Source organism: Dermochelys coriacea, chromosome 2 (assembly GCF_009764565.3).
Source record: "Dermochelys coriacea isolate rDerCor1 chromosome 2, rDerCor1.pri.v4, whole genome shotgun sequence".
Classification (NCBI taxonomy): Eukaryota; Metazoa; Chordata; order Testudines; family Dermochelyidae; genus Dermochelys; species Dermochelys coriacea.
This window is the reverse complement of record NC_050069.1, coordinates 121078532-121093243: the sequence shown is the minus strand read 5'-3', so window position 1 is coordinate 121093243 and position 14712 is coordinate 121078532. Positions and strand designations below refer to the sequence as shown.

General features: G+C 44.1%; 1 protein-coding gene across 2 annotated transcripts in view; it reads right to left on the bottom strand.

Moving 5' to 3' along the window:
• The window catches only part of SLC22A23 (solute carrier family 22 member 23), a 172638-nt gene extending 158373 nt beyond the window's left edge, over positions 1 to 14265 (bottom strand). For both annotated transcript variants that reach the window (XM_038391744.2, XM_038391745.2), the window contains exon 1: positions 13580 to 14265. In XM_038391744.2, coding sequence (XP_038247672.1) covers positions 13580 to 14122 — 543 coding nt within the window. In that variant the 5' untranslated portion in view covers positions 14123 to 14265. The remainder of the gene's footprint in view (positions 1 to 13579) is intronic.
• Positions 14266 to 14712: the final 447 nt, after the last annotated feature.

The following is a 14712-nucleotide window of genomic DNA, read 5'->3' as shown; positions in this document are numbered from 1 at the left end:
TGAAAATTCTCAGAGTATGCACAGTGTTTTGTAGTTTTAAAATTCATTTGTTGTAAAAGAAAAATATATATTTTAAGCCTTTCCTCTGCGGCAGTACTTGCTATAAAAGCTGTTTTTACATAAACTTTTCTGGAAAGATCTGGTGGGAATTCAACTATGACTGTGAACAGATCTAAAGTCAAAGTATCAAACTGCACAAAGCAGCACGCATACCAATTCTTCTCAATCTGTCAACTGTTTTGGGTAACTCTAAATGTAAGGTTCTGTTGACACATCTGCACCCCCTCCACAGAAATGAATGGTCATTCTTACTTCCCGCAAGGTGTCTCAGAGTAATTTTGGAACTCATCCTGTGTACTGCAGGAACTTGTTTTGTCACTCTTCCTACTCAATGTGCATGTGAGGCTGTTGAACTGGCGGGGGGAGGGGGGCATATTTAATATGTAGGTAACATAAGAACAGCCATACTGGGTCAGACAAATGGTCCATCTAGCCCAGTGTCCTGTCTTCTGACAGTGGCCAATGCCAGGTGCTTTAGAGGGAATGAACAGAACAGGCAATCATTGAGTGATCCATCCCAGGTTGTCCACTCCCAGCTTCTGACAAACAGAGGCTAGGGACACCCAGAGCATGGTTTTGCATCTGTGACCATCCTGGCTAATAACCATTGATAGACCTATCCTACATGAACTTATCTAGTTCTTTTTTTGACCCATGTTATAGTTTTGGCCTTCACAACATCCCCTTGCAAGCAGTTCCACAGGCTAACTGTGCATTGTGTGAAATTCCTTTTGTTTGTTTTAAACCTGCTGCCTATTAATTTCATGTTCTTGTGCTATGTGAAGGCGTAAGATGGAACAGAAATTATTTTTCATTTGTATCACTTCTGACCCAGCTCGTGCAGCGGAAACAACGAACCCATGTCTTTAAGAGGCTGGATGAGGGCTAGCTGTCTGAGAGTTGACTCTGACAAGACAGAGATAACATTGGCAGTTTGAAGGATGCAGCCAGAAGTGGCCTATATTATATCCGCATTTCCAGACTAAAGAAGTGAACTCATCTTTTGCAAAGTAAGTTCATAATTTAGATATTTTATCAGATCTTGGTCTGCTTCTGAATACTCAGAGAGCAGCACTGGCCAAAAATATATTTTTTCCATCTGTAGCTGGAAAGGACATGGTGATCATTTCTTTTGTACGAGTATACCTTGATGCCATCACCTACTATGTGTCTTTATCATATTGAGAGAACTATAAATGGGTCTGTACATTGAAACTATTCAGATACTAAGCGGGTGCAGGATATTGCATCACAAAGAGCATACGACACCTGTGTTTCACATCTGTGCCAACTACTGATTATTTTCTGGGTGGCGAGCAAGGTGTTATATTCTATAAAGGCAGTAAGTGATTTGTAACATTGTTATATGAAGGCTCACCTGATGTGAAACTACTGCAATTGACAGTAGCAGGGATGACTGTACCAACTACCCTCAGTTTAATAAGAAAGGACATGCTGGCAGAGGTTTCTCGTGAGATGCCTTCAAGCTTTGAAATTCAGTTCCTTCCCCACCATTCTGTGCTCAAACACCCATTCTCTCTCCACCCATCTTGCCTGAGTCCATATTAGTCAGTCATCTGGGAATGCTTCAAAGCACGCCTTGTTTTCCCCAGGTACGAAAAGGCTCAATCCTGCAAGGTGTTGAGCACCCCTGTGACAGGCTCCTGGAACTGTGTGACCCTAAGCCAAGTAGTCACATGACCCAAGTAGTCACACCTACACATTACTGCAATGATGTTTGTACAAAATAAGACTTGTGAGGCAGCATTTGAAAACTAATAGTATGCTGGTCATTAATATCACTGTAAAATGCATGCTAAACTTATTTGTGAAGCTATGAATTCCCTCTATATAATATTACTAGAACATGTTTAAGATGACAGCCTAAACAGGTCTGTTCTAGACAAAGGAATGTGGGTTTACCTCAATTTACATATTATCTATAAACAAAGCTATCAAACAAACCAGCAAGGGCTGTCTCGAGCCTGAACTTGAGAGAGAGAGGAAAAAAAGGAGAATTAAAATGGTTCTTGCACCCCAGAGAGACACAGGAGACTGAATCCCTAGGAGACCTTCCTAACTGAGAACAAAGACAATTATTTAGGAATATAAGGGACCGAAAGCAATAAGGGAAACCATCACCTCGTACTTCTGAGGAAGGTCCTGGCTGAGAAACAGTCAGGCATGCTGGACAAAGAATAATTGCTGACAGAAACCATCTTAAGCAAAGACTGTACCTTGCTAGATTAAGTTTTAGACCTTTAGACCCATGTTTTCACTTTTATCTGCTTGTAACCATCTCTACCTTTATTTCTTTTACTTGAAGAAAAGGAGTACTTGTGGCATCTTAGAGACTAACAAATTTATTTGAGCATAAGCTTTCATGAGCTACAGCTCACTTCATCGGATGCATGTCCCAATTAATAAACTTTGTTTTATTTTAATCTACACCATTCTAATATTGTGTTTGAATTGAAGTAATTGTTAATGCGGCAAGCTGCTGGGTACTGACTCTTTAAAGAAGTCAAAAACAAACCTTTAAAAACAAACCTTTTAAAAAGCACTGTAATAGAAGCTCAAACTAAATATATACCCCAAATTTAAAAAAACAAACAAAAACAAAAGAGGACCAAAAAAAGTCACCATGACTAAACAGAGTAAAAGAAGTGGTTAGAGACTAAAAAAGACATCTGTTAAAAACTGGAAGTCAAATCCTACTGAAAAAAATAGAAAGGAGCATAAACTCTGGCAAGTAAAGTATAAATATAGTTAGGCCAAAAACCCTCCTTTTAAAAAAAAAAAAAAAGCAACTAGTAAAAGGCAAAAACTGAACAGCAAATTTTTCTTTAAGTACATCGGAAACAGGAAGTCCACAAAACAATCCGTGGCGCAACTAGATGATCCAGATATTAAAGGAGCACTCAAGGACAATAAGGCCATTGCGAAAAGCTAAATGCATTCTTTAAATTGATCTTCACCGCAGAGGATGTGAGGGAGATTCCCAAACCAGAGCCATTCCTTTTAGGTGACAAATCTGAGGAACTGAGGTGTCACCAGCACCAGATGGTATTGACCCAAGAGTTCTGAAGCAACTCAAACATGAAATTGCAGAACTACTAACCGTGCTATGCAAACTATCGCTTAAATCATCCTTGGTGCAAGATGACTGAAGGCTAGCTAATGTAATCGCCAATTTTTTAAAAAAGGCTCCAGAGGCCATCCTGGCAATTACAGGCCAGCAAGCCTAACATCATTACCAGGAAAACTGCTTGAAACTATAGCAAAAAACAGAATTATCAGACACATAGATGAACACAATACGCTGGGGAAGAGTCAACACAACTTTTGTAAAGGGAAATCATGCTTCACCAATCTATTACAATTCTTTGAGGGGGTTCAACAAACACATGGACATGAGTGATCCAGTGGATATAGTGTACTCGGACTTTCAGAAAATCTTTGACAAGGTCCCTCACCAAAGGCTCTTAAGCAAAGTAAGCAGTGTCAGGATGAGAGGCAGTCCTCTCAGGGATCAGTAACTGGTTAAACAACAGGAAACAAAGTTTAGGAATAAATAAATGATCAGTTTTCACAATGGAGAGAGATAAACAGTGGGGTCCCCCAAAGATCTGTATTGGGACCACTGCAGTTCAACATATTCATAAATGATATGGAAAAGGGGTAGACAGTGAGGTGGAAAAGTTTGCTGGTGAAACAAAATTACTCAAAGTAGTTAAATCCAATGCTGATTGAAGAGTTACAAAGGGGTCTCACAAAACTGGGTGATTGGACAACAAAATGGCAGATGAAAGTCAATGTTGATAAGTGCAAAGTAATACACATTGGAAAACATAATCCCTATGTGCACTCTATGTGCAAAATTATGGGGTCTAAATTAGCTGTTGCCACTCAAGAGGGAGATCTTAGAATGATTGTGGCTTGTTCTCTGAAAACGTCTGCTCAATGTGCAGTGGCAGTCAAAAAAGTGAACAGAATGTTGGAAACCTTTAGGAGAGGAATAGAAATAAAACAGAAAAATATCGTAATGCCAGTATATAAATCCATGATAAACCTACACCTTGAATACTGGTTGCAGTTCTGGTCAAAAAACCCACCTCAAACAAGATATTAGAATTGGAAAAAGTACAGAGAAGGGCAACAAAAACTTAAAAAAAAAAGAAAAGAACAAAACATAGTGAAACCTTCACATTACCTCAATTCTATCCCCAGAGCTGTGGGATTAAAGATAGGCTTTGCAGAGCGCCCAGAAGATTAATAGATCCAGGCTTTAAAGAGAAGAGAGCTAATTCCAAACTCCTTTTGGAGCTCCCCAAACTCTGCAGCTGCCTCTTTTTATTGGCACATTGCCCTAAGTAGCTATACATCAGCTAAATCCCTGAACTGATTTGCTACTGGTTCTCAGAACTCACCACCCCGTGATACATTCACAGACTTGGCAGCTTCAACTTATTTCATCTGACTGACAAAAGAAAGAAAGAAAAGAAAAGAAAAGAAAAGAAAAGAAAAAAGAAAAGGAGTCACGGTCTCTAAACTATTTCACTTCACTGTAGTAATGCCACAGTGTTCCTCCTTAATGCTCTTGTGACCTTAAGCAAATCATGTCAGTTTTCTGTGCCTTAGTTTCCCCATTTGCAAAATGGGGGTAGTGATGCAGGTAGACCAGGTGCTAGCTCCTGCCAAGACCTCTAGGCATCACTTGAATATTTAAAAAGGCACAGCTGGAAACCAGTTTGGATCACCTGTGTGTTAGGATTAGTAAAATAGGTATTTGGTTTATAAAAATATGCTTAGTGTTTGGTTTATAAAAATATGTTTAGTGTTTGGTCTGTAACATGCATTAATCTCACTTATAATATCTGCATACTGTGTTATAAGGTAATATTTAAGTGTTTGCTCTGTAATTGTAAAAGCGTTTGTTCAAACTGTCTCATACACCCACCCACCCAGTCAGGAGAAAAGCATTAGTAAGTGTGACATACTAGTTTGCCACAGGAAGCGTTATCTCCTGCCCAACAAAAGATGGCCCACAGACACCAGACAAACCATTGTAGAACATCAGAGAACAAAAGACTTGGTTGTCTGCTGCTTCTCCTTTTCATGGGTGTGGATGTACACAAGGACTCATCCCATCAGGTTGAACTCTAGGTGAAGGAAATAAAAATCCCTGACAGAAAGAAACTGGATCTCTGTGCTGCTTGGGAAGGCTTAAGCAAGGGAACCCCTAGACTGGATTAGCCGTAGAGAACATATAGGTCTTACGTATTACAGCAGCCTCTATTACCTTTTGGAACCTAAGATGGTAACTCATTTGTATGTGTATGTTTAGCAGTTATAACCTTCTAAATAACTAATTTCTTTTCCTTAATTAATAAATCTTTAGTTAATCTATTATAAGATTAGCTACAAGTATGGTCTTTGGTGAGATCTAAGGTTCAACTGATACTCCCGGGGAAATTCTGCGCCACTGTGCAATGCAGAATTTTGCAGAAATTAATGTTTTTTTGCACACAATTTCCTCCCCCCACCCCCTAAAAATGTGGTGGCCAGCAGCACTGCAGCCCAAGAGGCTTCTGGACCTGGCAGAGGCCAGCTCGCACATAGAAGACACTGCAAGGCATGCGGAGAGTAGAGAGTTCCCAGCAACTGCAGTTCCCCAAAAACCCTGAGGGAAGACAACAGCAGCGTGCACGAAACTCCACACAAGCCTGGGACAGAGCAGCAGGCTGTTTCTCCCTCTGGATCCTTTGGCTCTGGGGGGTAGGGGGTCAGTGATCTGGGCTGGGGGGGCCACAGCTGGGGTCTGGGGGGAGGAGGTGCAGGCATCTAGTTTGGGGAGGCCCACGGCTGGGCTCTGGGGGGGAAGGAGTTTGGGTATACTGGCCGGGGGGGCATGGCTGGGCTCTGGGAGGGAGGGGTTGTGGGTGTCTGGCTCCCCGGCTGGGCTCTGGGGGTAGGAGGGGGCAGAGAAACAAGAACTGGGTTGTCATGGGGTTTCTTTAACTCTCTACTCCTGGGGCAATTTTTCTGTGTGTTTGTTTGTGTTGTTAGAGAAATACTTGCTGACAGGCATTTTGAAATAAATTACCAAAATAATTGGAACTGGCCTGATTAGGCAGGGTTATTTTGACAAATAAAATTTGTCAATTTTTTTTAAAATATTGTGTGCAGAATTTAATTTTTTGGCGCAGAAGTCCCCCAGGAGTAAACTGACTGGAGTAAGTGACCGGTCCTCTGCGACAGGTAGAAATCTGAAAATTGTTGTGATTTTTGGTGTATGGAACCATCTATCACAAAGGCAAGCTTGCCTGGGCAAAATGGATAGGAGTGTCTGTGACTCCATGTTGAGGCTGTTGTAGTGCCTGAGGAATTCACACCTGATACCTGGTTGGTGAAATCTAATTACAGAACTCACAACCAATTTGGAGTATGTGCCCTTCTCCTTAACAGTCTGTCCTGAGGATGATGCTCATGCTCCTGAGCCATTCCAGACAGCCTGACACTGGCATAGCTTTGGCAGGATTCATATGCCACACGTCAACAGGGTTTATAGATCATAACCCAGCACTGTTAAAAGTTTAAACTTGACATTGAGAGTTTTTAAAGGCTAAAGAAGAGACACAGTGATTGAACCCAGTCATAGGATGGTCTTGATAGAAAAGACTTGAACAGTTATGTAAAGAGAGGGGAATATCCCACAAAAAGTAAATTCCAGTTCAGGTGCTAAGATTTCAGTTCAGTGCTATGCTTTCTCATAACTGTTGACCCGGCATCCAAGGACCCTCCTGCCTCAGACACCACAGAGGCAGGCACCACAGAGGAAAACACTGCAGTGGAACTGGCCTGAGTTCATTACCTGGCAGCCCAGGAAGAACACGAGCACCAGAGACAGATGGCAGAACTGCAGATCAGGGAGACCGAGGCAGCCCAGGACACGGTCAAGACCAACAAGGAGAGAGCCTACCAAAGGCATACGGCCAATGAAGAAGTTGAGGAGAAAGCAGAACAAAGAGGCATGGATCAACTGGAAGCTGAGAACAGGGCATACATGAGGCAGCTGGAAGCTCATGGAAGGGCAAAAGCAGCTTCCCCGGCCAGTGCGTACATCCTCCACAACACAAGGGAGTGGGAAAATTTTTCCCAATTTATAAAGAAACTGACTGTATAGAAGAGTATATCTGTCCACATCATAGGGCTTGTCTACACTTACATTTTATAGCGCTCTAACTTGCTGGCTCAGGGGTGTGAAAAATCACTCCCCTGAGCGCAGCAAGTCTGAGCGCTTTAAAGCGATAGCGTAGACAAGCTCCCAGCACTTGGAGCTAATCCCCTCATGGAGGTGGATTACCAGGAGCGCTGGGAGAGCTCTCTCCCAGCACTCACGCGTGACCACACTTGCACTTAAGAGCGCTGCCACAGGAGCGTTCCCACGACAGCACTTTGAAGTTTCCAGTGTAGCCATGCCCTGAGTGACAATGTAGGATGCACTATATCACAGAGGATAAGCAGATGCCTATTCTCCTAACCAGATTAACTGGGAAAGCCAGACAGCTTGACAGGAGTAATACTACTTACTTCCTTTGGAAAGTGCTTTGAGATTGAGGGCAGGTCTATGCTACAGTGGGGATCAACGTTCTGAGATCGATCCACCAGAGGTTGATTTAGCGGGTCTAGTAGACTCACCAAATTGATTGCAGATCGCTCTCCAGTCGACCCCTGTACTCTACCCCAGGCGAGAAGAGTAAGGTAAGCTGATGGGAGATTTTCTCCTATCGACCCCCGCGGCGTAGACCTCATGGTAACTCAACCTAAGGTATGTAGCTGGAGTTGCATAGCGTAGGTCGACTTACCGCAGTAGTCGAGACATAGCCCTAGAGATGAAAAGTACCACATAAAAGTATCAAGGTGGATACGATCATTACTGATACTTTTTTTTGTCTCAAGAATTTATTCAGCCCAGGACATTTATGAACAGGAAGTATCCTCATCTAAATTTGCATCTGATAAGTGAATCGTGTGAGAAAACAAACAAACAAAACAAGTCCAAGTTCTCAAAGTAACATTTAACAACTGTAATAATATATAAATATATCTAGAGAAGAAGATTAATTTAAGTACCATGCCGAGGTTCAGGATTTATGCACTGAATCAGGACAGTAATCCAGATCTGTGATATAATATGGCCATTGAGATTCTATGTGGTTGAATTATGTAGTTAGCTGCTTCTTTGTAATTATTTCAACAATATTAAATAATAAACAGCGTGGTCCTTTTTACTGATTCCAGCTCCTCATGACTGACAGCACTGTCAAAAGCAGCTCCCCCTGTAACTCAGTCAAGAACTCAATGCTTCGTTCATGCCTGGAACAGCTTTGCCTTTCTTGAAAAATATCGGAAAGGCAAGGAATGATGCATGGCCCCAGGAAACCAACATTCTGCTGCAGACTAATCAACCGGCTAACTCAACACTACAACCAACAAAGACTCAAGAAGAGGCAGAAATGGATACCCTGAAAAGCTGTGCTGAAAGTGACAAGACCTCAACCCTGCAAGTCCCAGGTATAACATTGGGTAAAAGGCTACAATCTGTTGAAGGGTACTGGGAGGAGAGAGGGTGGGAAGCTAGTTCTAGTGACCCATTTAATTAATGGACAACTGCCTGCCAGAGAGGAACAAAGGAAGGTGACATTCCAAACACACACACACACACACACAAAAGAAGTAAAAAAGTCTCTAAGGTGTCACAAGAACTCCTTTTCTAACAAATTTATCTGAGCATAAGCTTTCGTGAGCTACAGCTCACTGCATCGGATGCATCCGATGAAGTGAGCTGTAGCTCACGAAAGCTTATGCTCAGATAAATTTGTTAGTCTCTAAGGTGCCACAAGTACTCCTTTTCTTTTTTGCGAATACAGACTAACATGGCTGCTACTCTGAAACAAAAGAAGTAGAGAGCAACAAAACAAAAAGTTCAAAATACACTTTGCACCAAAAAACATGAATGATTTTACAGTTGAGATATTGTAGGTGAACGTGACAGAGCTCACTTTTCTTCCTCTATTACCTGGGAGCAATGCAGATTAAAAATAGAGGATATACTGGCCGAGTTAAAGTGCCTTTTTGATTTACATTTTTTTGGCTCTGTGTGCTGTTTCAATATAACCCCTGGCTACCACACAGCTGAGTGTATATTAGTCCAAGATACATCACATAAAACTATTTAGATAGATCGGAACATTGTATAATAAGAGCAAGTTTATTTAGTGGGGGAAAGAGGGAGACCTGAGCATCCATATCTTTCTGAATAAGTCACTGCAGCTCCATTTTACAAAGGAAGCTGGAATACCTATATGGGAATTAGCGGTTATGGCCCAATCCTGCTCCCAGTTACATCAATGACAAAACTCCCACGGATTCACCTGAGAAAGCTTGAGCCAGGGTGAAATGATGCTTTGTTGTGTGCATGTTTTCCCCATTCCTTTGTAATAAACCAGAACTGAAGAAGCATCCTGACTCTTAGAAAATGCTATAATTGTAATTATATAGTATTACAGCTTAGTGGGAAAGATCTGCCAAGTTTTAAGAAGCAAACACACACCAAAAATAAAAACTATACTTAAAAAAACCCTCTGAAGTCTGTTAAAGTTGGTTTTTTTATTAAACAAGACAGCAGGGACTGCAGCTGTTTATTTATCCATTAAAATCGATTTGCCCTATGTGCTAAATTGTTCCAAGGTATGCATTTTTTTAAAACATGGCTATAGCCTACAGGATAAAGGAGTAGTGCTCTCTGCTCTTTTTATTGTCAACTTCACAATAAGTTTCAAAAGATTCTCAGTATTTTAATAAGGTTTTATACACACACAGACACAGTATTTTAGGATTGCTATCTCCCTGCTTTAGGCATAAGAACTGTGGTTCTCAACCTTTCCAGACTACTGAACCCCTTTCAGGAGTCTGATTTGTCTTGCATATCCTCAAGTTTCACTTCACTTCACTTGCTTGCTTACTGTCAAGGTTCCTTCCCCACTCTGAACTCTAGGGTACAGATGTGGGGGACCTGCATGAAAGATGCCCTAAGCTTATTTTTTACCAGCTTAGGTTAAAAACTTCCCCAAGGTACAAACTTTGCCTTGTCCTTGAACAGTACGCTGCCACTACAAGCGTGTTAAACAAAGAACAGGGAAAGAGCCCACTTGGAAACGTCTTCCCCCAAAATATCCCCCCAAGCCCTACACCCCCTTTGCTGGGGAAGGCTTGATAAAAATCCTCACCAATTTGTACAGGTGAACACAGACCCAGACCCTTGGATCTAAAGAACAATGAAAAAATCAATCAGGTTCTTAAAAGAAGAATTTTAATTAAAGAAAAGATAAAAGAATCACCTCTGTAAAATCAGGATGGTAAATACTTACAGGGTAATCAGATTCAAAACATAGAAAATCTCTCTAGGCAAAACCTTAAGTTATAAAAAGACACAAAAACAGGAATATACATTCCATCCAGAACATTTTACCAGCCATTAAACAAAAGGAAATCTAACGCATTTCTAGCTAGATTACTTACTAACAGAAGTTCTGACACTGCATTCCTGATCTGTTCCCAGCAAAAGCATCACACAGACAGACAAACCCTTTGTTCCCCCCCTCCCGATTTGAAAGTATCTTGTCTCCTCATTGGTCATTTTGGTCAGGTGCCAGCAAGGTTCTTAACCCTTTACAGGTGAAAGGGCTTTTCCTCTGGCCAGGAGGGATTTTATAGCACTGTGGACAGAAAGGTGGTTACCCTTCCCTTTATTTTTATGACACTTATAAAAGCAGACAGAAAAATACAAAAGTGTCCCAGCACACAATTACTGAAAAATTGCTTACATTCTCATTTTTACCATATAATTATAAAATAAATCAATTGTAATATAAATATTGTACTTACATTTCAGTGTATACTATATAGAGTTGTATAAACAAGTCATTGTCTGTATGAAATTTTAGTCTGTACTGACTTCACTAGTGCTTTTTATGTAGCTTGTTGTAAAACCAGGCAAATATAAGGTGAGTTGATGTGCCCCCTGGAAGACCTCTGCGTATCGCCAAGGGTATGTGTAGCCCGGTTGAGAACCACTGCCCTAGAGCAGTGGTTTTCAACATTTTTTCATTTGTGGACCCCTAAAAAATTTCAAATGGAGGTGTGAGCCCCTTTGGAAATCTTAGACACAGTCTGCAGACCCCTGGTGATCCATGGACCACAGGTTGAAAACTACTGCCCTAGAACATATGCATAGCTCAGTCTCCAGTCATAACAGAAGAAAATCTGTCCCCATCAAACACTGAATTTCAGATTTGCAGTTTTATATCACATAACACTAAATTCAGCGTGTGTGTTCATCTTTGCAGAGGGAATATGACAGATTTTTGACCCGTTGTGCTTGTGAATTTTTCTGGAGTTTATTTGCTTGCTCTGTATCTGGTTGATTTTTTCCACACCATGTACACTTTGAGGGACATGCTGAAAAACTGAAATGCTTTCCAATAACTGATATGAGCCTGTGCTGGCTGCAAGAAAGAGCAATGAGACTGGTCATTTGATTATTGCATGTCTAGTTGTGGAAAGCAATGCAGCACAGTTAATCCAAACAGAGTTCCCATGAGAGAACTAATTTTTGCTGAGCTTTGGGGGTTTGAGATTAAGGGAACAATCATGATGTAACATTTTCATTTTATATCTCATGAGCTACAGTTGTTTACTAATATCAATGAATTGTATACAGATGGTACAAAAAAGACTTTTGCACCACTGCTAACGTAAACAAACATATATTAAAAATTCATCACATGTAACGGCAAAGTGATCCTATACATATGCTAATTAGCATATATGGAAATACTATCAGTTCATTGTAGCTTTAATTATAAACCATATTTATGATTTACAGGATTACTTTATGCAATACAAAGCAAACAGTATACATTTTTCCTTTTGATTAGAATGATTTCTATATCTAAAATGCATACGTCTCCCTTTATTCCTTCACTAAGTACATTGCCAAAAAGAAACGCTTATATTTCACAGTGCATACTAGTTGTGTGATTCTCAAATCTATGTTCCTCACTAACTGCCACCCTCAACAGCTTTTGTTGTGTAATCTAAAACTGTTCTACTTAGTATGCTGCATTGGTTCAGGGGCAGCCTGTGTAATGACTTGAGGTTCTCTGTTCAGAAGTGTTTTCTTTTTGCTGTTTGGTGACAACCATGATACAACTGTAGAAAGGTTTTATTTTAAAATAGTCTTTTCATTAGCCCAATGGATTTGTAGTTCTTGAGAGATTAGTGCTAGCACTGAAAACTGTGAAGATTAGATGAGTATATCAGTAAAAGAGCCACTGACTGTAGACCCCATGTCCTATTTCTTGTCCCTCGAGACTTTGTAATGTAGTAACAAAAATGCATTCAAACAAACCTGAGATAGAAGTCTAGAAAAATATTGGAGTAGATAGGAAAGAGGAGGAAAGGAAAAAAGGGGTTGGGTTTTAAATACATTAGTTCAAAGAGTACATCAGGATACAAGGCATGGGATTTATTCAAGGCTAGCTGGCTAATGGGTCATTGATTGCTTTTGCTTCTGGATGTGTGGGTTCAAATGCTTCATGACAAGCCCAGTGGTGCCAACTTATTCTTCAGTGAACTGTGCATATGCATGTTCAAAACAGCCACAAAAATTGGCAATACTGACAATTGTGTTTAGGAGAGGCCCAGAATTACATTAACAAGAGCTGTTGCGAGTCAAGGATTCAGGTTCAATGACACAGCTGGGTGTAACTTCTGACCAACACCTGCCGGTAATATATCGCGTTCATGCCAGTCCCATTAGAAAAACAAACCTATAAAGAATCTGGCACTCAGGGAGTAGATAAGGGTTCAGAAGCATGTGACCCAGACACCAGCTAGTTGCCCCCTGGCCTGCTTTCCTTCCTGGATGTCTGAGCACAAGTTTAAGAGGGGGAAGGACTCCACAGTCAAACCCACCTTGCATATTTTGTCCCCCAGCTTCTGTAGCCCCTCAGGCCAACCTATGCAGTTGTTAGGCTGGCTTGTGTTAATGAGCTTGGAGGCAAAGGTACTGGAACTAGGGGTGCTCTGGCACCCCCTGGCTTTAAGTGGTTTCCATCATTTTCAGCGTTTACAGTTTGGTTCAATGGCTCTAGGCACCCCCAGTACACAAATTGTTCCAGCGCCCCTGCTCGGAGGGACGAATAAGCAATACTTAATTTGTAATGAAAGAGGCGTCAAGGCTCAAGCAATTTTTTCACTCTCAGAACTGAGGCAACAAGCTCACAGGTGCGAGGGCCAGGAACGGCCAAGCCTAGAGGTGTGGGGGCTCAGACCCGGCACAAATTAAGGACCGCTAAGAAGCCAGCAGCCCCGGAGCAGAGAGGCCGGGGCGCAGCGCGGGGGCGGCGTTGCGGGCGGGGGATGCCCAGGGGGAGCCCCCCTCGCTCCTTACCTTGCTCACGACGTTCTGGGCGAGGCCGGCTCTGATCTGGTACTGCCACTCCTGGCAGTGGCATTGGCTGGCGTTGTCTCCCGGAGGCGGGGTGGGCAGCGCCGGGGCCCCCAGCATCCCGCCGCTGCCGCTCCGGCTGTGGTTAGCGGGGCCCCGGGTCAAGTGGCCCGTGCCGTTGCCCTGCCCGTCCGCCTCCCGGCACCAGAAGTCCGGCTGGTCCAGCAGGAAGGAGTCCGAGAACTGGCTGAAGCCGATGAAAAGGGCCGGGATCCAAGTGAGCAGCACCAGGGTCCTCTGGTACCCGCCGCCCAGCCCGCCGAGGAAAGGCAGCACCGAGCCATCGTAGTCCAGCAGCAGGGGGCTGCAGGAGCCGGCGGCAGGCGGCGGCGGCAGGGTCTGGATCTCCGCGGCCGCGGCGGGGGGAGCCGCCGCCGGCGCTGCTGCTGCTGCCGCCGAGCCCGCCTCCCCGGCCGGCAGGGACCCGTTCTCCTCGGGCAGCTGCCGGCCTCCGCCGGCCGCTTCCCGTCGCCGGTCTATCGCCATCCGGGAGCCTCACATAGAGAGCCGAGGGGGCGGGATGGGGCCGGCCGCGCTCCGAGCCTGGGCGCTTCGAAGCGAGCGCGGAGCTGCCAACTGCACGCCCGGGGAGGGCGACCCGGGCCGCCCACGCAGCCCGCGGACCCCCCGCCCCCGCCCCCGCGCCTCAAGCCGGGCTCGGCCGAGACGCCCCCGCCGCCGGCAGCCGCAACCGAGCCTGCCCCGCCGCGCTGGGGAAGCCGCTGCGACGCTCGGCTCCGCACGGCCACGCCGCGGCTTCCCTGCCCCAGCACCCGCTACGGGTCCCGTGGGCAAGCCGGGGGCAGCGGCCCCGCAGGGCAGAGCTCACGGCACCGCCTGGCTGGCTCCTTCCAGCCCCTGGCCCCGCACATCTGGCTCCGCGCCACGGGGGGGCGAGTCCCCCCACTCCGGGGCCCGCCGGGCTGCGGGAGAAGCCCCGAGAGCCGCTGCGCCCGGCCGAAGCTCGCTCCAGTGCGTGGCGGCGCCTCTTCCTCTCTCCCGAGGCTGCAGCTCGCCTCGGCTCCGGCTGCTGCTGCACGTACCGGGGGAAAGGGGCGGGGAGCGTTCCCCACTCC